The sequence below is a fragment of the Sprattus sprattus genome (genome assembly GCF_963457725.1).
Source record: "Sprattus sprattus genome assembly, chromosome: 19".
Taxonomy (NCBI): Eukaryota; Metazoa; Chordata; class Actinopteri; order Clupeiformes; family Clupeidae; genus Sprattus; species Sprattus sprattus.
The window spans coordinates 90,719-118,702 of NC_137917.1; the positions used below are offsets into that span (position 1 = coordinate 90,719).

At 43.0% G+C, this 27,984-nt stretch overlaps 1 protein-coding gene across 4 annotated transcripts; it reads right to left on the minus strand.

Annotated features, from left to right (window-relative positions):
• Window positions 1-1,170: 1,170 nt before the first annotated feature.
• cnot10 (CCR4-NOT transcription complex, subunit 10) lies at window positions 1,171-27,978 on the minus strand. 4 transcript variants are annotated; one of them, XM_080858577.1, is made up of 19 exons: window positions 27,794-27,978; window positions 27,109-27,152; window positions 26,628-26,789; window positions 26,380-26,530; window positions 26,012-26,151; window positions 22,291-22,374; window positions 22,079-22,162; window positions 21,573-21,690; window positions 21,331-21,477; window positions 20,551-20,753; window positions 19,199-19,320; window positions 16,063-16,218; window positions 15,576-15,656; window positions 10,992-11,105; window positions 9,051-9,181; window positions 4,002-4,037; window positions 3,564-3,691; window positions 3,236-3,311; window positions 1,171-2,939 (listed from the first exon to the last, which is right to left on the minus strand). In XM_080858577.1, the coding sequence occupies exons 1-19, from the start codon at window positions 27,810-27,812 to the stop codon at window positions 2,767-2,769; spliced, it is 2,169 nt and encodes a 722-aa protein (XP_080714703.1). In that variant the 5' UTR covers window positions 27,813-27,978; the 3' UTR covers window positions 1,171-2,766. The 4 variants fall into 4 exon arrangements, with proteins under 4 accessions (XP_080714703.1, XP_080714704.1, XP_080714702.1 ...); XM_080858578.1 differs by having other exon boundaries at window positions 1,172-2,939; window positions 27,109-27,198; XM_080858576.1 differs by having other exon boundaries at window positions 1,173-2,939; window positions 26,012-26,148; window positions 27,109-27,203.
• Between the last annotated feature and the right edge of the window lie 6 nt (window positions 27,979-27,984).

Sequence of the window (27,984 nt, forward strand, 5' to 3'; positions counted from 1 at the left end):
GGTTTTACTAACAACAAATGTAGGCTATTGTTGAGGGCTTTGTCCTTCACGTACTGTACCTATGAAGTAACGTTACCGCTAGCTAGTAGCTATCGTTGTCTGACAGGACTAGAGCTAACGTATCATTTGAAACTTCCGTCTATAATACAAATCTTTACACCTCAGATTTGCTCATATAGGCTTTTGCTGACACTTAAAAAAGTGGTTTTGTAAAATGGTCTGATGCAAATAGAAATGATTAAACAGTGATAGATAAAAGGTTGGCTTGTCAATGTCATCCCTTTCCTAACAACACCGATTAAGATAGATAGACAAACTTGTATTAATCCCGTTAAGGGAAATTCACGTGTAACGTGACGTGCAGCAAGGTAATAGGAAGATTTTTTTTTTTTTTTTTAAAGCTAGAGAGCTGCTAAAACAGGCTGCCACACTCGCTGCGCCATGGCAACCCATTCAATTATTAAATAATGCCGGTGACTCGTGTCTGTTGTCCTGGCTGGTCTAAAAAAAACTACGTCTAACTGGCCAAGTAAGACCACGAAAAACTATCCACATGTAGGTAGAGCAGCACACTATCCCAATACAAACAACTAAGCACAGTAGAAAAATGTAAGTCACGAAAAAGGCACCACATCATATACATTTCGTTTAGGTTGTTGCTGTTATAAAGTGACGCAGTGGGGTTAGTAATAGTAATAATAATAAGGGTTCAGCCTGAGGTTGCGAGGCAATCACACAGGGCAATGACATCATCAGATTAGAAAGGGTTGAGGATAGGAGTGCACACGAACACCAACCTGCGGCAGATTTGAATCTACTAACTTTGGAACCCCAATTCGAAGGAGTGCAATTCAGTGTGTTCGTGTAGACGAAGGTCCATCCGGAGACATTTCTCTCCGGATTCAGGCAAACTAGACTCTTTGTAAACGGTACATAGAGCCACTCTACACCACAGCATGTCACACTGAACTAAGGTCATATGCACACGAAGTCTAGGGCCTCCGAATCGGATTTACTTTTCACACCAATCGAATCTTTTAATTTCGTAAATACGGAGGCTGGCAACGAGAGATTTGCGTAAAAACGGAGCCACCAGATTGTGTTTAAAGGGCTGTAGTACATACCTCACACCTGTGGGTGGCGCTTTAGCGCTTTATTTACACAACTGAAAAAACGAGACTATACAGCACGAGGATAAACACATTACGCAAGACATTCAAGCTCCAATTAACAACATTACATTATGATGGTTAATAAAATCAGTGGTCAGACTAAAGGATATGAGAAAAATAATTATTTTTTCTATTGATAATAGAGTTTGAAACAGTACAACATGACATGTCTGTCATCCCATTTCCCATGAGCCTTTGCTGCGACCATTTTACATACATTTATGAATAAAAAAGCAAATTAAATCGCTGGCCAATTTATATTTGTGGTCATTAAAGTTATGTTGCGTCTGAATAAGAAGAATTATATCAAGATAGGAGGCTAATCAAAAATCAGAAGGCTGGGTTAATGTTAGTGAATTCGAGGCCCACCACGAGTGAGATTTTGAGGGAGAACAAGCTATATATATTGTGGTTGGAGATCGCAAAACGATCACGTGGGGCAATGACGTCATCAGGTTGCGTGAAACCGTGCAGACGAACACCAGCCCCCGTACCGATTCAAATCTACTCACTTTCTACCCCAGACTTCGATCGTTGCGGAAACCGTGTGCGGATAGAGAGTGTTCGTATTTATGATAGGGCTATCGGTATTCTGCACGTTGCGGACGAAGACAAACTAGACTTCGTGTGCACATAGCCTAAGGCTTCTAACAGCCTCCTGTGTATGCAGTGTTTAAGTTGATCAGTTTTCCCAGAAATCTCCCAACTCAGTCACTAAATATTTAAATTCACAACAAATAGAGAATTAATACAAAATCATGTCACTTTCTGTGCAAGAATGATTTCTGTTTTCACAGGAGAATACCCAAACACGCAACTCTGATGGTTTATGAACACAATAATAACAAAAACATGTTTTTACTTGAAAAACTCGAGCACATGTGCATTGACAAGTTGCCCCTTTGTCTCTCGTAAATGTCATGACCATATACCTTCAACATTAATTTGAAGATGATAGCCTTGCTATGAAAGAATACCTTATTCAATGGAAACTGTTAAATAGGGTTGCTTTAAAGTTTAAATACAGGATCCCAGAGTCCAGGTTATGACTCGCTACACCCAGGGAAATGGGAATGGTTCCAACAAGCTACATGCATCTCTGTCTCTGTGCGGGCTCCTTACATTACTATGGGGTAGGTTTCAAAGTGAAAAAAACTAATTATAACAAGTCACAGTAAAACTGGGACTCTAACACACACACACACACACACACACACACACACACACACACACACACACACACACGCACGCAGTGGGGTAAATGGTTTATTGTTATACGACCCATCTAGATTTCCAACAGAAGGGCTGAAGAACAGTTAACATGGCCAGCGAAAGCTCTGCAGTCCAGTGCTGGTAGAGGCTGCGAGTGGGAGGCACCCATCCCTTCCTCCCCACAACGCCAATCCCCATCCATCCATCCACACAGCCCCAAACCAGATATGCAGGCCCCCCACCCCACCAGCCCCCTGCTCCAGGGCAGAGGCCCCTGCTGCTGCTGCTGCTGCTTGGCGTTCTCTTGAATAACTCAGAAGGTCCTTCAGGGGGAGCTGTGGGTCAGTTGGAGAAGTGTCGTGCGTTCTGGGGGTGAGGGGCATCACTTGCGCTGGACCTGTGTGAAACTGGAGGGCAGCTGGATGGGTTGGAGGGGGGCACTGGGCTGGTAGGGTGGTGGTGGAGGCTTCTTGCGGAGGTCTGGTGACGATGTGTTCTTGACTGATGGCAGGAGCTGGTTGCGCTTGATGATCTGAAGGGCTAGCTGTGTGTTGCCTGCAACATTTGGCCAAGGACAAAAAAAACATTAAGAATTACAGGAACAAAACATAAATGCCCCTTAAACAGAGGATCTAATCTGAACGACATACAGAAAATGTTCCATGTCAGATCAACTGAAATACATCCATACTAGCAAAAGACCAAACAATAGCTAAATGTCAACGTGTATGGGATTGGATCCTGCATCACTGAGCCTAATGACATTATGCCCACTTAAGAGATTCCTTGAGGGAGTGTGTGTGTGTGTGTGTGTGTGTACATGTGTGTGTGTGTGTCATCTCCACACGTACCGTTCTGTAGCTCCAAGTACACACCCAGAAGAATGGCTTCTGGAGGGATCTCCTTTGTATTCACCATGGAGGCAGCCTGAGAAAGCAGACCAGCCTGAGTTTCATGTCTCTGCTCAAAAGTCAAACACTGGTATACACTTAACTCGCCAGCCTATCAATTCCACCCGAGCATCAAGTCAAACCCGCAGGGTGAGGACATAGGACAGAAATGAACAGTACACTTGGCTGCCGAGTATTGCTAACTCCACCTTTTGACCAATGACTGTACTATCACAGCCCTGTATGAGTTTGGGATCATGAGAAACAGCATGGAGGAGAAGATGCCTACCTGGTGCAGGCACTTGCGGGCCTTCTCATACTCGCTCCTCACGCAGTAGGCACTGCCCAGGTTAAAGAGCATCATGGCACGTGCTGAGTTTACAGTACTGGGGTAGCACAGAGGAGTCTGCTTCCCTGCTGCGCGGACACACACACACATTTTTTTTTTCAGCTCACCAATCTTGGAGTTTAATTCATTACTTATTACAAGAGCAAGAAAGGCATTGCAGTGTGCAGATAAGACCACCAAAACATAATTTTATAAATTCCTAACAACCATTAAATTATATTATTATTATTTGTATCAATAATAACAACAACACTAAACAAACACACAAAACAACTACAAAACACTACATTAAATATTAAAATGCCATCTAAATGGTGACCTAATGATTATGATGTATGTTTTTGCTACTAATGTAAAGGTGGAAGGATCAATACTCACAAGATTCCAGAGGCTCCAGATCTCCTTTGTCAGTACCTGTGGAAACACACACACACACACACACACACACACACACACACACACACACACACACACACAAAATCAAGTTTTTACTCATGTTTTATTATTTAGTGGCAAAAATCCATCATGTAGATTTGACACATCCCTCAAAATCACTCCCACTCATTTAGCAGTTCTTCCTTCTCAGCACTAACAATCTGTCAGCATTGCCCTTTCTGGCTGCAGAAAAAATCAGCTAGTGTGTGTGTGTGGGCATTACTGCCACGTGGTGACCAGAGCCATATAAGAGTGCGCTAGGTGTAAAGCCTGAGGGATTAGCATGAACACAAGCTCTAATGCTTACTAGACCTCTGAATCGGAATCGAATCGTGAGGTGACAAGAGATTCCCACCCCTACTAGCCACTACTACAGGTTATCAGTGGGTCTGCCCCTAACCCTAATCTTCACTAGCCACTATATACAGACTAGAGCAGGGTTGGGCAATTATTTTTCCCAGGGGGCCAAATGAGCAGCTGAAAATATTTTGCAGGGCTGGGCCAAAATGCCAAACTCAATTATGCATAATATACATTTTATTTCTATATAAAAAGCAGTAAATGGCATTGTTTTGACCGCTGGTAAGAGTGTATGTTATTATTCGGCAATAAAAAGGTGAGGTTAGCTTTCAAAAATATAATTTATTCAAATAGAATTTCCAAAATGATAAACAAAACGGAAACATTTGACTCATTTGTAGCCAAAATAAACAAGACATGTCACTGAACTGTGAAACTGTGTAAAAAAAGAAGAAGAAAAGAAAAAGATCAAGTGTCCCATTTCACTTGTTATATTTCCACATTTGAGTGTTCTTCAGTTTTTTCTTCATTCAGTGTGAGAAATCCAGTCTCTGTTGAGCTTTAACAAGTCCATCAAAGTCAGGTTCAATGTCTGAGGTGGAGATGCGAAGCACAGCTGACAGATGTTCATCAGTGAGAGAGGCCCTGTACCTGAATTTGGTAAACTTCATGACTGAGAATGTCTGTTCACATATGTAGGTGGATCCAAAGAGAACCAACATCTTCTGAGAATGTCTCCTCATGTTTGGAAAGTTCTCCTCCTTGAGAGCAGAGTAGAACTCTAGCAGTGATGCTGACTTAAAGTGCTCTTTCAGTAGTGAATCAGACTGCAGGGCAATTAGTTCAAGCTGAACATCAGTGGGTGCACTATCAACACTGCAGGTAAAGGGAGAGGAAACCAGCTGCATTTCATCCTCAACCTTTTTGAAATCTTGAAAACGCCTTGAAAATTCATCATGCAGTACTCCTAACATCGATGAGTACCTGTGCCGGTGATCAGCTGATGGTTTGACTTCTTTCAGGGTTTTCATGTGTTCGAGATTGTTGCTGCCTAGTTGCCTTGAAATGAATTGCAATTTTGTCATGAAGGCTTTCACATGGCTATGCATTTCATGAGCAAAAAGGCCCTTGCCCTGCAGTTGTGTGTTCAGTTCATTCATCATTGCAGTCACATCAACAGCAAATGTTAAATCTGCCATCCAGTCCTTATCAGACAGCTCTGGGATGATTTTGCCTTTCATCTCACAAAACTCTTTTATCTCTGATTTCAGAACCCAAAACCTATTAAGCACTTTGCCCAGGCTGAGCCATCTGACAGCTGTGTGGTACCTGACATCACCATGTTCGCTCTCTTGCTCCTCCAACAGTGAAACAAACTGCCTGTGATTTAATGCTCGCGCTCTGATGAAATTAACTGTTGTAGTAACAATATCAACAACATGTTTTAGAAGTCAGTTTTAGAACTGACTTGCACAACGCTTGCTGATGAATAATGCAATGTATGAACACCAATTTCTGCTCTGCATTGAGTTCACTCACTTTATCTTGCATTCTTTTCAAAAGCCCGACATTTTTCCCTGTCAAATTCGGACATCCATCCGTAGTGACACCTGCCAGTCTGTCCCATTCGAGCCCCAGTTTGGCCATGCATGCATTTACCTCGGTGAACAGGTCACTCCCCGTTGTGGTTCCTTTCATTGGCCGCATTGCTGCCAGCTCCTCCGTAAGCTTGAAGTCGCGCGTTATCCCCCAGATAAATATGAGCAGCTGGGCCGTGTCACGGACGTCACAGCTCTCATCCAAAGCCAAAGAAAAAAAGTCGAAGCTTCCCACTTCACTTTGCAGCTGAAACTCCAGATTATCTGCGATGTCCTCCACCCTTCTTGTCACTGTGCGGCGGGACAGCGGGATGTTTTCAAACGCTTCTTTTTTTTCTGGGCATAGCAGTGCTGCAGACTCGACCATGCAATCTTTCACAAACTCCTCCTCCGAGAATGACTTACTGTTCTTGGCGATTTTGTGGGCTATCACAAAGCTGGTTCTGGTCGCTGCATCTCTGGCTGTATGCAGCTTTGTGAAAGAGCCTTGTTGTTTTTCTAGCTTTGCCAGTAAATCCGTTGATGTCCGTGCTCGTTCGGCAGCAGTCAAGTTTTTGAATTTCGCGGCATGTTTCGTCTCATAATGCCGCTTCAAATTGTATTCTTTAAATACGGCGACATGCTCCCCACAAACCAAACACACAGGTTTACCCTTGACTTCACTAAAGAAAAACATAGTAGTCCATATTTTTTTGAAAGTTCTGCATTCGGCATCCACTTTCCTCTTTTTGGCATGAGCCAACATTTTGGGATTTTTCAGGGGTGACAAGCAAGGTAGACAGTTCAGGGGTGACACAGAAGGAAGACAGGTTCTCAATCACACGCATTTCACGTAACAGTTGACGTGCACGATTGCGTGCACTGTGAGAATAAATTGGCTTCAAAATAAAAGCGGTTTGCGGTTTCACCCATAAGATTACCCATAAGATAATTATCATGTATTCTTTCACGGGCCGGTCAGAATCACCCAGAGGGCCGTGTACGGCCCGCGGGCCGTACAATGCCCAGGTCTGGACTAGAGGATGGCAACATGACCCGAGCCCGTCGGAACCCGTCGGGTTGGGCCGGGTTCGGACAAATATTAGAAATGTATAAGCGGGCTCGGGTCGGGTTCGACACATCAGCGCGATAATGCATTGAACATTCCAAATTTTAAATATCTTAATAAATAGTGAAGCCAACTGTCTGCTTCACATGATGCAAAAGTTCGTTTTTGAGAATAAAAAAAAATCACATTTAGGTCCTACATTTTAGGATAACAGCCTTCTTCCCGTGGCGGGAATTTGTTTATGTCCGTGCCAACATGATTACAGGTAGCAAAATGGCATCACGGAGAAAGTTAAAGAGAAACTGTCATCAGGAGAGTTTAAAATGATACTAAACGAAGGGAAATCTACTGTATGGAGATATTTTTGCTTAGTAGACGATGCAGATTCTAATTAGGCTGTTGGATATGTCCAATGTAAGAAGTGTGAAGTTTTAATGAAATATGATTGATGCAACTCTCGTTCTCCACAACAACATGGATTAAAACTTCGATGGTTGGATGTAGATAGTTTAAGAACGAACGTCGGCGTGCTAACAAATCTTCAATGGTAAGACTTGTCTGTTGTGCCTCCGTTAGTGTAGCATAAAACGTGAGTTTTATTAAAGCATAGCGTGTGTAATGTGTAGCTATTTCATTCCGTGTGTTAACCTTTCCTGCTGTCTGTCTCTGATAGTTGGAGATTGCAGGGGAGCAAAATGCTCCACGGCCGAAGTAGATTAGCTACATGTTTTTAACTTCGGGGTTTATTATTCCCTTTCCTTTACGTCTGCTGCTGGTTAGTAAATACAGACAGCAGGAAAGGTAAACAAACGGGATGAAATAGCTACACATTACACACGCTATTAATATGCTTTAATAAAGCTCACATTACTCACATACTGGTTAACACTGTTACAGCACATAAATGTTTGTCGCTACATCCAAACTATGCGTCACCTTTGTCCTTGTACGTGCTCATCTTAAAGGAGCCGCACCATTTTACTAAACGTTCTTGCAATGTGAATCATTTGATTTAAATATGCTTATTGGCCTTATTGTGTGTGGTTGTTCGTTTAACAGCGCTTGTTTGTGAGAGAGAGAGCATTTAACTGTTGATGCCCCAGTTTAATAAAGCCAGGATATTCATAAAAGACGTACGTCAATGAACGTACGTCAATGAACAGTTGAGAAATTAATTCCGTCTGGCTCGGTTCGGATTCGAAAAAAAAAATCTTAATGGCTGTCGGTCTCGGTCCGGGCTCGGTTACTATTCTGTCGGACCGGGCCGGGCTCGGACAGAAAAAAACGGCCCGAGCCACGCTCTAATACAGACCAGTTACCAGTGGCTCTAACCCTAATCTTCACTAACCACTACATACAGACCATCAGTGGGTCTGCCCCTAACCTTAATCTTCACTAACCACTACTACAGGTTATCAGTGCGAGGGGAAACAGGCCATGCCCAAATGTAATTCCAAGGACCCTTTTCCTAGGATAGACACGGTGTTCACATGTGCTGACACTGTTCCTCTGGATCTATTGCAGCATGGGTGGATGACCCTGACTCCTCTTACTCAATGATTAAGTACATGGTGGACCGTTTCAAAAGCCTCTTAAAGACCCACCTTTTTAGACAGGCATTCTGTTAATTTATTCCTTTCACCTTTCACAATGCCTACTGTATTAACCCTTGTTCTGATTCTTATCTTATTGTATGGTCTTAAAATTGTATCGCTTTTATTGCTTTTATATGGTTTTGTATATGCCTGTTAGGTTTTTATGCTGTGTGTATGCCTTCTTGTGTTTGTACATAGGCCTACATTGAATTGAACTGTAAAGCACTTTGTGACTTTTTTTGTCTACGAAAGGCGCTATACAAATAAAATGTACTTACTTACTTATATTACTTGTATAATCAGACTGAAGTTAGACTACTGAACACCAGGACCCTGGCCAAGCAATACGCTCAATCCAGCCTGTCCAGTGTGTGAGTGCACATGGAGCGCCGTCAGCATGTTCAGGGTGAGTGAGAGAGAGAGAGAGAGAGAGAGAGAGAGAGAAACGCACCCTGTTCCTGCTCGCTTGGTGACACTCCTAGTGACACATCTGTGACGTTTTCTGGGTTGAGGTGGGCGATGGCTTCAGAGATGCGGTCCATCGAGATGAGTGCCTCCGCTGCATACAAGTGCCCTAAGAACCTGCAGCCACAGCCAGCACACACACACAGCACACAGCACTGACTGTGATGTCCGCAGACCAATATTCGATTATGGAACAAACACTCAGCAGCAGATGGAAAGGGATGAGAGAGGCGGAAAAGAAGGGGGGGCTGTCTCCATCAGATGGTCCTGTCTAATACTTCTATTGGTGTGGTTTACAGTAGTTTACCTAGATGTTCTGGGTAAAGATGCCACTTGTATGGCTAAGTATGGGGAACGGTTCTATTGGGTCATGTGGGATGTGGGAGTGTCTAAGTACGATGTCTTTGAAGTGAAGTGTTTGTTTGAAGTGTATGTAGACAATCAGTGCGGACACATGTGTCCAGTTTCCGAGCGTAGTCCGATTTCAATCGAAAATCCAATTCATGGAACTCCCCAAATCTAGATTACCTGTGTCCGACTGAAATCCGATGTACACCCCCAGATAAGTGATCGGATTGCGCTGGAAATCGGACAACGCTCGCATGTGACTCTCGAATCTAGATTTCAACTGGACAACAACAACTTTTGCACGTGCTTGAGATTCTGACCATAGACATGGCATCATGATATGATAATCGCTGCTAGACGCTCACGGTTCTTGTGCTCCCTCTCATTCACTTTGAAATACTGAAACCGAAACTGAAACTTTGAAACTGAAACGTTGACTGCGACTGAACGTGCTAATTCACTGAACAAATATTTTCATATTACTTTTCCACCACTTGTTAGTCATGTAATCCATTCATATTGATGTGAATCAATCATTACTAATACAACTTTAACTGTGGTGTGTTTTTGTTTCATTTCACAACTTATTTACTGTATAATCAACTGTAGCAGATGCCCGCTTGTAAACATTCCACATTTGATTTGAACTGACGCGGCCAAGATCTGGATTTGTCCCTGCCATGTGCCGTGAGATAACGCAGTTAACCCCCCATGGATAGAGAAGTCGGGGTTTGGCCGAAATCGGAGTACTGCCATCATGTGAACGCACTGATTGCTGACAGGGCTAGATCAAGACAGAGCATTCAAACAGTAGGAGCACCACTAGCAAACCAGGAACTGAAGCCAGAGCAGGAAGAATGTATAATACATCAGCTTGCACCATTAGTGGTGAAGCAGGAAGTAAAGCAATCCCATACCTCTACGCCCATTAGGATGCAACAACTGGACATTATCCCCACACAGCCAGACCCATATATTCACACAATAACACACCCTTTCCACAAAGTCCAGTATGCCCCCCAGTCTGGCTCCAAGAATGAGTACATCCTGAGTGAGAACATGCCAGTCCCTGAAAGCCCGGGGCCTGTTTTGTTTAGGCTATTGCAAAAGCTGGAGGCCTTATTTTATGCCCTTTTCTGTTCACCAAACATTCAATCCTCTGGACCATGCTGTTGTGTTCCACCATGTCTTTAGAGGGGAGAGGAGGACCCATTGGCACTATACTATACAGTTGAGCCGCAGCTCTTTGTTAAGATAGGGAGGAGGTGGATATGGGAGTGGCCCAGAGCTGATCTGCTACTGGGGGCTGGGCAACTGAAGCCAACCAATCAATCATGTGGGTGTCATTAAAAGGTGCAGTCAACTTTAGCTCCGCCCACCTATCAATCAAGATTGACAGCTAAAGAGCTGGAATGTTTGAAAGAAAAGAGGCCCAGGAATGGCCAGTCTGCCTCAGACAACCCTCCTCATAAAGGCTACATGAAAGAGCCATTTGACAGAGAGTGAGAGAGAGAGAGAGAGAGAGTGAGAGGAGAAAAGAATGAGATACAACCAGAGAGTCAGAGAAGAGAGGACTTACTTGAGGGAGCCAGACAGCTTGGGCTGATGGAGGAGCATCTCCGAGTGGCTGAGTGCAATCATGTTATCCCCCAACGCCAGCGCCACATAAGCACTACATGCTAGGATGGAACACCTGAACCAGCACACACACACACACACACACACACACACACACACACACACACACTTGAATAGACAGTTCTTTGAAACATAGCTTACCTATTAAACATAATGCATGTCTGAAGGCCGTTTTTTACTTCTCTGATTCGGTCGTAGAGGGACACTTTGGCACGCCTTGGCACGCCTTGGCAACACCTTCACCCAGGTGTTAACGCCCGTCTGAGCCCTAGGAGAGCCCTCGGAGAGCTGGTAGGAGACGAACGCTTTTTTTCTAACTTTTCTTAAAGAGTCGGAGAGAGTCGGATACCCCCTTGGCTGTGATTGGCCAGTTTACGGCATCATTTCCAAACTACATCATTTCCGGAATCACGCATGTCAGGACCTCACATTTCCTGTCAAAATGTTTTAGTACGACTTTGGTAAACTACAAAGCTGCACCGCTTGCAACATTACGGCTACCGTATTTTATATAAACCCTCGAAAAGTACATTGCTCCCGACCACTGTTGGTCTCTTGGCTGGTGGCTCGGTGTTGAAAGTGCCTTCTCCAACCAGCTTGAACTGACATTTAACGTAATTTCTACGGAGTACTTTGCATCCATTAAATAGGAAATGTATTTCATGTATGTGTAGAACCTATATAGAATGGCTGACTTTATATAGAATGGCTGACTTTACATAAAACGGCAGTGAAAGACATTTGAGGCAAACATTTATTTTATTTATGCGTGTGAGAGCATATCAGCACAATAACGTTGTACTTAGCAGCGAGGCTAGCTAGCTACTATGTGTTTCAATGGGTTTGTGGTCTAACATTAGCAGCACACTTTTGAGAGATATTGTGAATACGCTAACGCTTGATTTAGCGGAAAATCTAGTAAACGTACATACCACCTGCGCCTCTGTCTCCTGTTCTGTTGTTGTTGTAGTTGTCGCCCAAAAAAAATCGCTACAAGCACGTCCTCTGCTAATAACTCAAACTAGTCCAGCTCCACCATCAACCATTGTCTGTTAGTTGCCATCGTTCGCTGTATGTGAGGATTGCGGGAGGAGATATTTATACAATAAACGACTACCACACACACAACGATTTCTCTAAGATCGTCTTCTTGAAAATTGGGCATTAAAGTTGTCAAGGCAGAGGATCATAAGTGAGTGTGCTCCTGTATGTGTTTTTCACCATATTCATGGTTGAAAAGGCAGTCTCACAACTGTATGTTGAGGTATCAGAATCAGAATCATGTTTATTGGCATGTATGTGTATGCATTCTCTTGTTGTGTGTCTGATATAACTATAACACTGCATGTTGATTGGTATGATGTTTGCAGTGGGATTATTTTTCTGCCCCTTACTTCAGAGTTCTACGGGTATTTCTGTTCGAAGTGTGCATGCTTTGTTTTATAGTGACGTTTCACGTTACCGCTTTTGACAAGGGCAACGTTTTGTTATAGATCGCTACTATGTTTTCACAAAAAAATTACCACCACGATGGAGATACATTTGCCTTCTCAAGTGAGTATATAGCATTAGACATGCTAAATATGACTAAGCTACATGTCTCCAAGGACACCTGCTCGACAGGTCCGAAGGTAGCCTAAATGTCAGGTCAGTGACAGATGGGAGGAAAAACAATCAATGACTTCTAACAAAGAGGTAATGGGGTAGCTCCGGCCTCGACAAACAATCGTTACCCCACCCAGTGGTCTGGCGTTGAATTGAGCTCCTGCGTCACGTGACTTTTGGTTGTCGGACGCCATTTTGGCAGTAAACATGACGACCGGCGCCAGCCTTCAAGAGTTCCTACCGAGCAAATATACGTATATAAATAATAATAATAATAATAATAATAATAATAAATTAAATATAAATTAAGAATGAAAATGACAGCCACTTAGGTTGGGTACGTTCAAAAACACAAAATAGCAAGTTACAGATGCACTGCAGTAGCTACCCAAGATAATAAACAAACATGCTAACGTGACACTGCCGTACCTAGTCAAGCTAATAAACAAACAATGCTAACGTGACACGGTCTATCAAACTGGGATAACTTAATACTTACCCTTGCAGTGATGATGCCAAAATTACAGAGATTAAATATAAGCGACCCATATAACGCTCCTGGGGTGCTTTTCAAGAGCATAACATCCTACAACGAAGAATAATTACCTGACTTGCGCTACGCTGACATCCACAGCTATCTGCTCAATTTTCCCTCAGTTTACACTGGGGACTCCCTCAGAGCATACAAAGGCTTGGAGGCTTATAAATGGTGTCAGTCCGGTTCGTAACACAACTTCGACTGTGGAGTCTTGCATCCAAAAACTTCGGCATCATCACTGCAAGGGTAAGTATTAAATTATCCCAGTTTGATAGACAGTGTCACGTTAGCATTGTTTGTTTATTAGCTTGACTAGGTACGGCAGTGTCACGTTAGCATGTTTGTTTATTATCTTGGGTAGCTACTGCAGTGCATCTGTAACTTGCTAGTTTGTGTTTTTGAATGTACCCAACCTAAGTGGCTGTCATTTTCAACCTTAATTTATATTTTTTGAATTTCATACATAGGTTAATCACTCCCAACGGCTAAATGACAGTCAACTGAAGCCGTGACAGCCAGTCAGTGCCTGCCAGATAACTGACACGATTACTGCCAAAATGGCTACGCCCATCGTTTTTCGGCACACGACCAGCAACTATGACGACAGGCGCAGGAACTCAATAGATTTCAACACGCATAGCCGTCGGAGTAGTATGTAGGGCCAATTAGTAGGTAGGGCCAATTAGTATGTTCAAATTTTTCTGAATCCACTGCCCGCCCATTTTTTTTCGAGGACGGAGAAGGATGCAGAAGTATATTGAGGCCTTGAGCCACTGTAAACCTGAGAGGCTCATGCAAACTGAAAGTACATAAACATGCAGGATGTTAAGAATCCAGCAGGGCCTTTAGCTTTTATGAGTTCTGCTGGGCCCCTGGCGTGTGTGAACGGGCTTTCTGTGACTCAGTAGCAGACGTAATGACAGCCTCCATTTCCCCACATCGCTCCTGTGAGGCTGCCGCCACTCTATTTCTCAGGTGTGGCTGAGGCCAGAGAAGACTCATTAGAGAGCAAGAGAGAGGGAGGGAGGGCACGAGAGAAGGAGGGAGAGGAAGGGAGGATGAGGGAGAGGGGGAGAGAGAGGATGAGGGAGAGAGAGTGAGTGGATGAGGGAGAGAGAGAGAGAGGGAGGGAGAGAGGGAATGAGGGAGGTATGGAGAGAGAGAGAGAGAGAGAGAGAGAGGATGAGAGACAGAGAGGAGTGATGTTGGGGAGAGATTTCTGGGAAAGGAAACTGGAGAAAGTGGCAGGCGTGCTCATAAACTTGTCAAGGTATGGAGCGCTGGAGGGTGTCAGCACAAGGTCAGCCTGCTGTTGTTCACATATGAAAGAGGGAGCGAGGCAGAGGGGGAGAAGGGAGAGGGCTTTTTCTAATCAGCTGCAGACGAAAAACAGAAGGAGGTAGGTGACAGGAAAAAGAAGGGCGAGATGTGGGAAGGCTGTGAGCGCAACACAGAGGAGCTCAGACTGTTGGAGAGGAATAGGTCAGTGTCTGAGCTCAGGGTGGAACAGTCATATCATTGGAGAAAGCTGCCTTCATACCAAGCACTGATGACACGTAAGATGGACACATTCTCTTCTACAGCACACACAGTACTGAATAGGATTCTTAGTCAGAAAACTTCAGACTGAGTGTGTTCTTCACGTCTAATGTGTACCTAAAGTGATAAATGGCAAATCTTGCCAACAACTACTGCAATTGAGAAATTCAAGTCAAAAATAAGAAAAATAACAAGCTGTACATCAGCTCCAGGGGATCTTTGGGGATCACATCTATGTGTTGCTACAATAAAACTGAACTATTATGTCAACACACAAACATGCCAGGCCAAGATCAAAATAAAATGTTAGCTGGTAGCCTATAGGCTACATGTAATGTCATGTACATGGGCCTAACCTTTCTGTTTTTACAGGCAACAGATGTTGCAGGTTACAGATGTTTCGTAAAAGCCTACATTTTAGCGGCAAACGATGAGGTTTTGCTCAATCGTTACAGTTCCTTGTGCGTAATTGTTACTGTTCAATAAATAGTCAAATTGATTTAAGATCATTGTCATTCTTTTATCAATGAGTACCAAATTTGTCTAGTAAAATAAATTCTTTACGGCCAGCAAGAAAAAAAACCTTGGCACAGGCCAACATTTACACAGAGTAGGATTGAGGATGTGAGAGTGTCGGTCAACAACACATGAGTAACCGCAAGACTGGGTGTCTGTTTGTGAGCGCTTGGCAGTGTGCAGATCAGGACAGGTGAGATGAAGAGGTTCAAAGGACATGTGCACTTCCACAGACCAGAGGTAGAGAGAGTGTGTGCCTGTACAAGCGTGAGTGTGAGCATCAACACAGTTAAATATGCAGAGGCTTCTGCACACTTGAGCTCCTACCTCAGGTTCTCCATCTCTTGCCTCCTCAGAGGGGAGGACGGGGCCGCAGGAATGAACTTGTCTCCATCTTGACCCTTCCCACTGGGAGGTACACAAAGAATGGCATTAACCAATGAGAAAACAGAGGGGTCGAAATATATAATGTATATGTAATGTCTGAAATATGGAGTTCCATGTATATGTAATTATTGAACTCTAAATGTAACATCCACCTCCAGACGGCACAAAGGAGAAGTTTCTTTAATCTGTCTCTCATGTTCACCTCATGGCTACCTGATGTGAAGTTACTGGAAGGTGTGTATAAGGATGTGTGATGAGAAGCACAGATTATCTTTACTGGATCACTGGCCATCAGTTACTGTCTACTTTGTGTGTGTGTGTGTGTGTGTGTTTGTGTATGTGATGTGTGATTGGGGCAGTCTTGCAGATCACTTCCCTCTCCACTGCTCTCCGTGCTGGGTGTGTGTGTGTGTGCGAGTGCGAGTACCTTGCTGGATCACTGCCCTCTCCACTGCTCTCTGTGCTGGGTGGCTGTTCTCTGGCCTCGGGCTGCTGGGTCTCTGGCAGGAGCAGGAGAGCGTTGCGTAGACAGATGGCTGCAAACTCCATACTAGCCACAGGGATGGCTGCTGACTGTCCCTCACTGTATGCGCGCACACACAGACACACACAGACACACACAGACACACACACACACACACACACACGCAATCCAAGCTGATGTTAAACAAAGGTTCTTATGATGCCATCTGCTGGTCAATGATGGAACTAGCAGACACCAAGACAAGAACATCCAGCTAAAGGGTTTAAGTACCTGTAGACTGTGTTCTAAAGGGTTAATGTACCTGTAGACTGTGTTCTAAATGGTTAATGTACCTGTAGACTGTGTTCTAAAGGGTTTATGTACCTGTAGACTGTGTTCTAAAGGGTTAATGTACCTGTAGACTGTGTTCTAAAGGGTTAATGTACCTGTAGACTGTGTTCTAAAGGGTTAATGTACCTGTAGACTGTGTTCTAAAGGGTTAATGTACCTGTAGACTGTGTTCTAAAGGGTTAATGTACCTGTAGACTGTGTTCTAAAGGGTTAATGTACCTGTAGACTGTGTTCTAAAGGGTTAATGCACCTGTAGACTGTGTTCTAAAGGGTTAATGTACCTGTAGACTGTGTTCTAAAGGGTTAATGCACCTGTAGACTGTGTTCTAAAGGGTTAATGTACAGTGGGGCAAAGTATTTAGTCAACCACCAATTGTGCAAGTTCTCCCACTTAAAGCTGAGAGGCCTGTCATTTTCATCATAGGTAAACCTCAACTATGAGAGACAAAATGAGAAAAAAAAAATCCAGAAAATCACATTGTCTGATTTTTAAAGAATTTATTTGCAAATTATGGTGGAAAATAAGTACTTGGTCAATAACAAAAGTTCATCTCAATTCTTTTTAAATACCCTTTGTTGGCAATGACAGAGGTCAAACGTTTTCTGTAAGTCTTCACAAGCTTTTAACACACTGTTGCTGGTATTTTGGCTCATTCCTCCATGCAGATCTCCTCTAGAGCAGTGATGTCTTGGGGTTGTCCCTGGGCAACACAGACTTTCAACTCCCTCCACAGATTTTGTATGGGGTTGAGATCTGGAGACTGGCTAGGCCTAGCCTGGATACCAGCCTGAACTCCGCCCACAAAATGTTTGGTCTGGGAGATTCAGTCTGGAATTGAGCTAGTTGGGAGAGATTAAACGTCTCAGAAAAGTGATCTGAACAATCAAATTGTAAGGGTGGGCTTTATACATTGATGGACAGATGACCAACCAACGCTTGAGTTGATTAGATAGATAGATTATACATCGAACAAAGATGGCGCCGTCTCGGGAGCTTAGTGGGACATATTTTATATGATTTAAGCTATCTACACAACTTTTTTTATGTCTACATTGACTCGGTTAGTTGTGTAAGTGCAACACGAATGTTGCAGAGGATTGTAGGTCTTAACTGAAGCACTCTAGACCATTATTGATAGGTTATGTAGACAAAAAAAACATTGAAACAAATGGTAGCTTCTAGCCTTGAGTGCTAATTAAGTAACGTGAGCAGGCATATCTCAACAGATATTGACAGCGCGTTCATTTTGAAAGAGGAACAGAGAAACGCGATCAAGGCATTTGTCGATTGAAAAGATGTTTTTGCCGTCCTTCCTACGGGATCAGGTAAAAGTTTAATCTATCAGATGGTTATACTACGTTGCTCTGATTGGTTCTAGGTATCCAATTCAGCGAAGAGGAATTTTCTTTCCTGGTTCGTTGAAACACGCCCCATAATCACAGCCCAATGGTTCAGTTTCAGACTCATATTCTGACTAGAATTATGAGTATGACATCGTCAGGCTAGGCTTGGCCACTCCAGGACCTTGAAATGGTTCTTACAAAGCCTCTCCTTCGTTGCCTGGGCGGTTTGTTTGGGATCATTGTCATGCTGAAAGACCCAGCCACGTTTCATCTTCAATGAACTCGCTGATGGAAGGAGGTTTTCACTCAAAATCTCACGATACATGGCTCCATTCATTCTTTCCTTTACACGGATCAGTCGCCCTGGTCCCCTTGCAGAAAAACAGCCCCAAAGCATGATGTTTCCACCCCCATGCTTCACAGTAAGTATGGTGGTCTTTGGATGCAACTCTGCATTCTTTCTCCTCCAAACACGACTAGTTTAGTTTTTACCAAAAAGTTCTATTTTGGTTTCATTTGACCATATGACATTCTCCCAAACCTCTTCTGGATCATCCAAATGCTATCTAGCAAACTTAAGACGGGCCTGGACAAGTACTGGCAGGGGGACACGTTTGGCACTGCAGGATTTGAGTCACTGGTGGCCTAGTGTGTTACTGATGGTAGCCTTACTTACTTGTTACTCTGGTCCCAGCTCTCTGCAGGTCACTCACTAGGTCCCCCCGTGTGGTTCTGGGATTTATGTTCACAGAGCTTGTGATCATTTTGGCCCCACGGGGTGAGACCTTGCGTGGAGCCCAAGATCGTGGGAGATTATCAGTGGTCTTGTATGTCTTCCCATTTCTAAAAATTGCTCCCGCAGTTGATTTCTTTACACCAACTGCTTACCTATTGCAGATTCAGTCTTTACAGCCTTGTGCAGGTCTACAATTTTGTTTCTGGTGTCCTTTGACAGCTCTTTGGTCTTGGCCATAGTGGAGTTTGGAGTGTGACTGTTTGAGGTTGTGGACAGGTGTATTTTATACTGATAACAAGTTCAAAAAGGTGCCATTAATACAGGTAACAAGTGGAGGACAGAGGAGCCTCTTAAAGAAGAAGTAACAGGTCTGTGAGAGCCAAAAATCTTGCTTGTTTGTATGTGACCAAATACTTATTTTCCACCATAATTTGCAAATAAATTCTTTAAAAACTCAGACAATGTGATTTTCTGGATTTTTTTTTCTCATTTTGTCTCTCATAGTTGAGGTATACCTATGATGAAAATTACAGACATCTCTCATCTTTTTAAGTGGGAGAACTTGCACAATTGGTGGCTGACTAAATACCTTTTTGCCCCACTGTACCTGTAGACTGTGTTCTAAAGGGTTAATGTACCTGTAGACTGTGTTCTAAAGGGTTTATGTACCTGTAGACTGTGTTCTGCGTGGACTGGGAGGCCAGCACGATCTTACGGTGATAGCCCTGGCCCACAATGGACTGGACAATACCCTTCTTGCTGGGCAGGCCCTTGTTCTCCTGTTCGGAGCTCTGTGGAAGCACACAGGAGGGACAGATAGCATGACCACCACCGAAGGGACTGATAGCACAATGTAGCCCCTGGCTGCAGAGGTGGGCTGTGAAATGGGGTTCAGTATGAAACTTCAACCTGAAACAGAATGCGGTTAAGCATTAGGGCTGAACGATTAAATCGTGATATAGTAAACGAGATTTTCTAACCGCAATGTCTGCGATCACAACGTGGTTTTTAAGATGGAAAATTTTGCACACAGTGATTAAAGCAGCATAACGGATACATTGCTAATCATTAACAAGATGCTAGTGGCTCAAACTACATAACATCTCTTGAAATGTGCTTGCTTTGACACTATGACCAACTAATTAGTCAACAACTGTCCTAACACAAGTGCAACACAAGACGGCAAATAAGCTACTTACTAGTTCGGCAGACAGTAAAACCAGGCGGCTTCAGGCACACCTACATAACGCAGTCATTTGCCTACAGACCCTGGTATGGCAATGGCACAGAGGCGATTCTCAATATTAAAAGTCATTGAAGCGCCCCAATTTTTTCAAAGCTGTCATTTTAAGGTAAAACTGCTTATCCTTACCCTAACCCTGAAGTACAATTACTGCATAAGGCCACTAAAAGTGCATGCCTTGTGTTTATACTTGACTTTGTTTAAATTACTTAAATGCACAGTGGCAAAGCCACCGATTTGTTTCTGTAATGAGCAGTTAAATAAAAATGTAAAATGTGGGAAAGAATATTTTACACTAAATGTATCTAATATTGTGTATTGGGTCATATTAAAATCATTCAGTTCGTTTTGTTGAGAAAAAAAAAGAGGATAAAATGAAAAAAAAATCGCATATTGAATCGCATATTGAATCGCATATTGCAATTATATTATTTTCCCAAATCGTTCAGCCCTATTAGGCAGAGTGCCTTTCTCAAACAGCAGAACACAAGGCAGCGGCTCAGTATTTGTACCCGACCTGTGAGCACATATCTTTAAAATAGGCAATTAGTGTGATGCATCTTGTGGTCTCTATGAGAAAAAGAACACCTTCAGTCACCACAGGCGCAACACAGCCTGGAGTTGTTGGCTTCTTCCATGCAAATTATTGTCTTTTTCATTGAACGTGTAATGTACACATGAATATTGATAATGTACGGTCCTTGCATGAATGCTGATAATGAACGGTCCTTGCATGAATGCTGATAATGTACGGTCCTTGCATGTGTGAAAGCCATACCCCTTTGTTAGCAGCGATGCAGCACTCTGCGAGGCGCAGCCAGAGGCGCGGGTTGGCATGGTACACCTGCACAGCCTCCATCAAGCACTCAAAGGCGGCCAGCGGCCGGCCCAGGTGCAGCAGCTGGATGCCACAGTTGTACAGCAGCTCGTGACGCTTGTTGGCTAGGAGGGCACACATGGGGATGCCCGTGAACTTCTTACCTGCAGAGAAGAGAGGAACACACAGATTGAGTCACAATAAATGTCACTTCACTATGTACAGGCAATGGTAGCTCTCAACATAATGTGGTGCACATTGCAAGTAAGAGAAAGTTTCCAAGGCTCTAGCAGATACATCTCCTGACCTTCAAGTCAAGAAAATCTAGTATAGCACCTCTAGGTGTATATAACAGCATTGCAGTTGTGTTTACTGAAGCACTGGTGTGTTTATATTACAGTACAACTTTGACATTGTCCAAAACACCCCAGGGAGACTCATTTCATGATGTTCAGCTACAACACACACCAAGGGTGAGAGAATCATTCTTATGAGGTACAGCTACAACACACACCAAAGATGAGAGACTCATTTTATGATGTTCAGCTACAACAGACATCAAGGGTGAGAGACTGTCACAGTCATGTATGGATGCCTGCAAACAGCCCAATACAGGAACCATTTAACAGTCCTCCATCTACCTCAGTGAATACACAGTCCCTGCCACACATCATGGTCATTTAGAAATGTTGTCATTCCTCATCATTGGGCCAGCTCTGTCCCCTATGAAAATCCACTCACTCTGGCCGCTGCCGTCCCCTAGCTGGGCACAGGTGTGGTCGTTCTCCTGCAGTGCTTTCTTGAAGTAAAAGATGCCCAGGTTGTGCTTTCCCATGGCAAAGTGGATGCAGCCCAGGTTGTTCCAGAACATGCAGCGCACACACTCTCCTGGGGGTCAATGGAGAACACACACACAGATCTCAGACCAGCGTGACAATAAACACTCAAACTCAGCAGTCTTACTAGGAAACTTCCATGAAAACCTGTTTTCAGGGGACCGGGGTGCTCTGCGATGTTCGACGAGTTCAGCAGCTTGATGGCTTTGCGGTAGTTTCCTCTTAGATACTCAAAGTTGCTTTTCAAGAAGAGGGAGGGGGCCGACTGGAGGACAAGAGAGAGTAGTGTCATGAAAGGCCATTAGTTCATTTTCAGATAAAGCAACCCAGAGCTAACCTCTCCCAGGAGGGCTGAATGTTGAGTCTTAACACTCTGGAGGAAAGTTGCTTCACTTAGTTTTAAACTCCAATGTTTTCAATATCTGGATTTTTTTTCCATATGCAAGTAACCGTTTTACCATCCTCAGCTGGGTATTTTGTGTGAGGTTCTATGAACTCTGAAAGTAGAATGTACGCTGCAGTTGTGACACACACCCTTCTTGCTAATCTCTCTTCAGTGACTTTGGTTACCTGCAGCAGTAACACTATTAAGTGGGAGAAGGACTTCCATGAGTCGGAGGGTCAAAGGGAGAGAAGTCATCTTCAGTACTCACATTGCCTGCTGTGTTCATGACAGACTTGATCTCCCGCTTGCAGGCTTTGAGGGACTTCATCTGAATGTAGGCTCGCACCTTATACTGCAGGAGGAGAGTAACATGGATCAGAGCACCATTCATTGAACATACAGGGGCCATTTTCTTTCCAATCTGACTAAAGGTCTGCATTTGACAAACAGAAGGGTGAGCACTGCTTAAGAGGACCTCACCTGATGCATCTTTGATTTGGCCGCCTCAATCATAGCTGTGAACTCTGCTTTCTGACTGGCGTTGTCTTTACCTGCGCTTGCATTCTGATACAGAAAGCAGCGGAAGAAAGCAGGTTACACTTCAGTCCCTTTGGAGTGCAATTCAAGACCATTAAAATGACAGACTTCCCTGAACTCCATATAAAAATGCACTTCTTAAATCATAAGATAAATGAGTAAAGTTGAGAAGTTAACGCAGTCAGACTCAAACTGAGACTGTAGGTGCTGCACTCTGTTCTTGCTACATAGGCTGGATTGGCGTGGCTCATGGTTGAGATACAAGCACAGCAGTGTGTGATCTGCCCTGAGTGTGCTGCAGTCTGCCTCAATGACCTGTCCTGCCGTAAGCTCCCTGCTCCTATTCTGTATGTGGTCTGCTGCCTCGGCTACCGGCTCCCTGTGAATGTAGGACCTGCACTTGGGCCGACGTGCCACCTGGAGAGTCTGTGAGCACAGAACGGTCACCTGAGTCTGAGGGTCGCACACAAGACATGCACGGAAAGATTACACAGAACATTTTGGTACAAGCAAAGGACATGTAACAGAGATAATATAGGGATGGTTAGTTAGTAGACACATTAGATCTTATGGAAGATAGGGATGCACCGTTCCGATATTTGTATCGGTGTCGGTACCGATATTGAAGACATTTCTAGATCGGGTATCGGTGACAATAAAACATTTTAAAAAAAAAAAGTTTTTTTTTTTTTATGTTTATGTATAGGTAGTGTATTATGAGTGCACGTTGCTATTAGTAGCGATTAGCATGCTAAGCGGAGATTTAGTTATGTCCTGATGATGATTCGCTCTAATAAAGATGGGTTCATCCTGTTAAGATTTCGACTGGATGAGCTATGAATGAGATTCATGTTGCCTTGTGTAATGTCCACAATTAAATGTATCGAGTAATATTAGTTGTGTAATTGTTATCGTGTAGCAATAACTCATGTTAAAGTAATTCAGTGCAGTGCTAATTAGTCCCCATTCTCATTGCAAACACTCACATACGTAGGATCACATGCATCGTCATGTAATGGAAATTGATGAATGCACGTTAAAGGGAGATAAAGAATACTGCTTTGGTATAATCGTGGGTCTCTTAACAGACTAGAACCAGCAAATACATAAACAGGTCACCATGCTGAGCCTCTACAATGTAACGTAAAAGTTGGTTGCTAACTAATATGAACACTAGCCCTAGTTAGAACGTACATTATTTGTGATTATTTTTAGCCTATGTTATGAATTGATAGTGATGACTAGACATGATGTCAAGTAGCAAATGAGCAAAAAATGCAACAAGATCTCATGTCATGCACTCCTCATTTCTCCCTCTCGCACGTGTGGTCACACACATACACAGTTACCAGTTTCGCGCTGTTTTTTTATATCGGTATCTGATCGGTATCGGCCGATACTAAACCTCAGATATCGGTATCGCTATCAGAGGTGAAAAAAGTGGATCGGTGCATCCCTAATGGAAGATGGCTCAAAAACCTTTTCACATTTTTGAACCACAGGACACTGAATTATTCTGATTTCAGGAACCAAACTAAAGGAACCTTTTTTGAACCTTTACCAGCCCTGCTTTTTTTCTTACCTCCAACACATGTAATTATGCTGAAGTGTATATTCTCCGCCCCTGCAGTTTACTGAGAATATGTGGATGGTTTAGGGGGATGCAGTAAAGCAGTGTTTCTCAAACTTTTTCAGACCAAGGACCACTTAGCCAATAAAAAAAAACTCGCGGACCATCTAACTAAATAGAAAATCCCTGGAAAAACATGCCTAAACACAGAACTGGCGCCAGACAATTGTGAGAGGTACATGAATTTCGCGGGTGGGCTCTCCTTTTTTTTACGTAGGCCTACCGGTAGGCTCGTTATAGATATGACAATGTGCAAGGCAAAGCATCTGGAACCCTGCTCCATGTTTGACTTGGTTATTTTACAAACTACCCTAGTTCGCTCACAGCCTCATACTCCCAATCCCATCACACACTCAGACAGGCCAATGCAGGCCTATCACAAAACACAAAGATGCGTATACCGGCCGCAGTAATTCAGTAGGCTACCAACAGTAGGCTAGCCCACTGGAATTTATACATGCATCCTAGTAGACATTATATCGGAATTAAGAGCTGTCATTACACAACGTCACACAACACAGAATATAGTTATAATCTTGTTGTCACCGCAGCGGGAGAAAAAAACGCTGTTTTAATTCAGCTCCGCGGCGGGATAATGCCCAATAAGGCTGAACCATCTCGTCGTTGCACCTTCTCCTTGTCTGTGTCAGAGGCTTTCTCATTTAATTTAATTTTCATAGTCCCTGCCTTAAACCACCAATCCATGACCTTGTTAATATATTAGGCAACTCTTTATTAGATAAGGCTACTGGCTGTGTTCTCTTCGTTCTGAGTTGAATGTTAGAAATGTCGCAATAATTTGCTTTTGGCCGTGGCGGACCATTACGGGGCACTGGCGGACCACCAGTGGTCCGCGGACCACACTTTGAGAACGACTGCAGTAAAGCAATATGGACTAAGTGCAAGATGACTCAACGCCTCCTGGTTACTTTATCCCAGTTTACCAGTTAAGCTGAGACACAAACTGAGATTTATTATGTCGACATAACGTACCGCTCTGATCTAATATTTCCATTAAAAGGCAGCCAGGGTGTAACCTATAAAGACTCTACTCACTTTTTCACCAGCAAAGCCAAATGCAGTTTTGCCAAATGCACTTAGCAACATGTTTATGTTTAGGGCATACTTGGGTGCATTTTCTCTTCAACAAGGAGGAATAATCCATGAGCCACAGCTGTAGCACACACGCATATTTAAGCTTATTTGAATCATGCACATCTACGTAAAGCAATCAGGAAAAGTCCTGGAAAATGAGTAGCTATAATGGCAAACAACTTCTAGTTATTCACATTACTCCTAATGAAGATGGAGAAATTCCTTAGTATCGTACAGAGAAAATGGTTATTGTTCAAAATTCCAATTTCTGTATCTCTACTTAAAGCAGCAATAAGTAGATCTGTTCCAAAACTAGCAAGCTACCTACTTAAAACAGATGCAAAGACCTTGCCAACACCACCAACAGCCCAGTTGGCACTGATAGAAGCTTGCCAACATACTAACTTATGTCTTTTGGCAGTATAGCTGGCAATGTCATGTTGTGAAAGCTTTTCTTAAATGTTTGCAGGGTGTACCAGCCCGGAACACAGAACTACATTGTGCATATCCTGGATGACTAGTGGGAAACACACTGGTGTTTATCTGTCCTTCACGTTACCATATGCCTTCAAAATTAATTTCAGGATGGTACCAAAACTACTTGTCAAAAATGTCAAATTGTTACATAGTGTTACTCAAGCACTAAAGCACAAAGCATATAGACCACGTCCCTACTTCTTATAGCAGTACACACACTTATCTCCGATAGTTGCCTTAGGACAACTATAATAACCAAAGAGTATAAGGCTGCCATATTATGGCATTACATAACAATGAGAAAACATGTTTACTCAAAGCACTTTTGCCAATATGACTACACACATTTCATTTTATCAGAGCTTGTATTGGATTGGACCTCTCTACCATGCCACTGCTGTGCAAAGGCTATAGAGGATGAGTCACATAAAGCAGGCATCAGACACATGATGAAAGTCCTACCTCTCCTTTGCCATTCTTGCTATTGCCCTGTACGCTGAGCTTCTCCAGCACGGCAAGCAAGTGCAGGGCTTTCTCCGGCTGGAAGGTGAGCAGGTACAAGTCCACCAGCAGGAAGCACACAGCCTGAGCAAACTTCTCTTCTAGGACAAAGGACAACATCAAGCCGTGCTAAACTGTCTTACTGTACACTGCCATCACTACACCAGGGAAATGTGTTATGTTGGAATACAGAAAAAAGGAACAACACAGACTACAAATGTTGCCTTAGAAAATGTTCAGATATTTTTAAAAGGTAGGCACATCAAATATACTAAACACATCAACAATCCCATCATATAAGGCATCCTGTGAATTGACTTGAATCATACCAAAAGGTTCCAGAAACTGGTAGAGTTTTTCTCCAATGGCTATGGCTTCAGAGTACTGCCTCATGTGGTAGTGGATGATAGCTTGATTGTAGTACAGTATACTGTTCTCCACATCATCTAAACCATCAATATCTTCCAGAGCTGTATGAACCTTCCGTAAGAAAAAAGAAAACATACATTTAACGACATTAAAGTAATGTTTGTGTTTTATCAATTTCAGAGGATTTATGGAACATAACGTTTTATACCTGGCTTTTCAGTGCCATCAAAGTCTGCTTTAAAGTGCCAGTTGTGGTTTGGCCACTTTTATAGAACTCTGCTACGGCCTTATTCATTGAAATCTTATAGTCATCTTTGTTTAGCTCCTGGAGACTTTCAAGACGCATCAGGGACTCGTCATATTTTCCAGCCTGGCAAACAAATACAAGAAACTCAGTTTAGACGCAAAAACAGCCTGGATTTTAGTGAGCAAAGTTAGTCATTGAGAATTAACTAATCATTAGAAATGTGTGTTCAATTTCATACAAATAGGACTATCCATAACATCATTTTTTTGGGAGAGCTAGGTACATTTTCTGAGAAAACAACAGGCAGGGATCAATCAAGGTCACAGCAGGCATACCGACATACAATTAAGCAAACATGGGACAGTTTGGGGCTGAGTGTTATAAAAGTCGATCGCTTCTCGGACAATCTTTGGGCATAATATGTATTATTGTATTTCAGTACCGTAAAGGCTTCATGAGCATTTGAGGCCATTTCTTTTTCTTGATCTGAAATACCAGGAGAGGAAGCATTGTCATGTTTCTGGACAGTGTTCTGATCTGGAATGAAAAGAAACAAATAAGAAAAGAAAACGGAGAGACTATCCAGGTGGGCGTGTCGATCACACGAAAAACGCAGGCATGTCAAATAATGTTGGCTAACTAGCCAGACAGCAGAGCACCACTGACAAGTTAGCTAGGTGTCGGTCTAGCTAGTTGGTATAACCCAACACTAGGAACATGACGCTTAAATGCCAATGTGACACAATTCTCAAACGAATACCTCACAAGACCAGTTTCTGCCCTATCCAACCAGTCAACAAAAGACAGTTCTCTATTCCGCATATTTTTTTTATAATAGATAACTGCTTAGCTAGCTAAATCACGGGTATACAGTTCTTCACTAACTAGCAAGCTATCAATTTAGCTGACAAGCTAAAAGAACCCTGCTACCAAGGAAAGTCTAGCAATCTGATAACTGTGTGGTTAGAGTCCGATTTTTCACAAAAACTCACTTTACATTCCAGACTCTAAATAAAGTTAGCTTAATCAATTACCATGTAGCCAACCTATGCTGCACGTAAGTTAGCCAGCTTATCATACAAGACTACAATATTTTAATATAGCTAGCTTGTTAGCTATATACTCACCTGCGTTGCTTTCTGCCATGTCTTGTTTCTACTATTTGATTTGGTGTCGCACACTTCGAAGTACTGATACCGGTGGTGAGAATCTAAATGATCAAACAAAGTAAACGCCTAGCTCTAGGTATTAAACATAAACATTCACCACTACAACTTAGCTGGTTGGATTGGCTAATTCCTCCTTCAAAGTTCCGCCA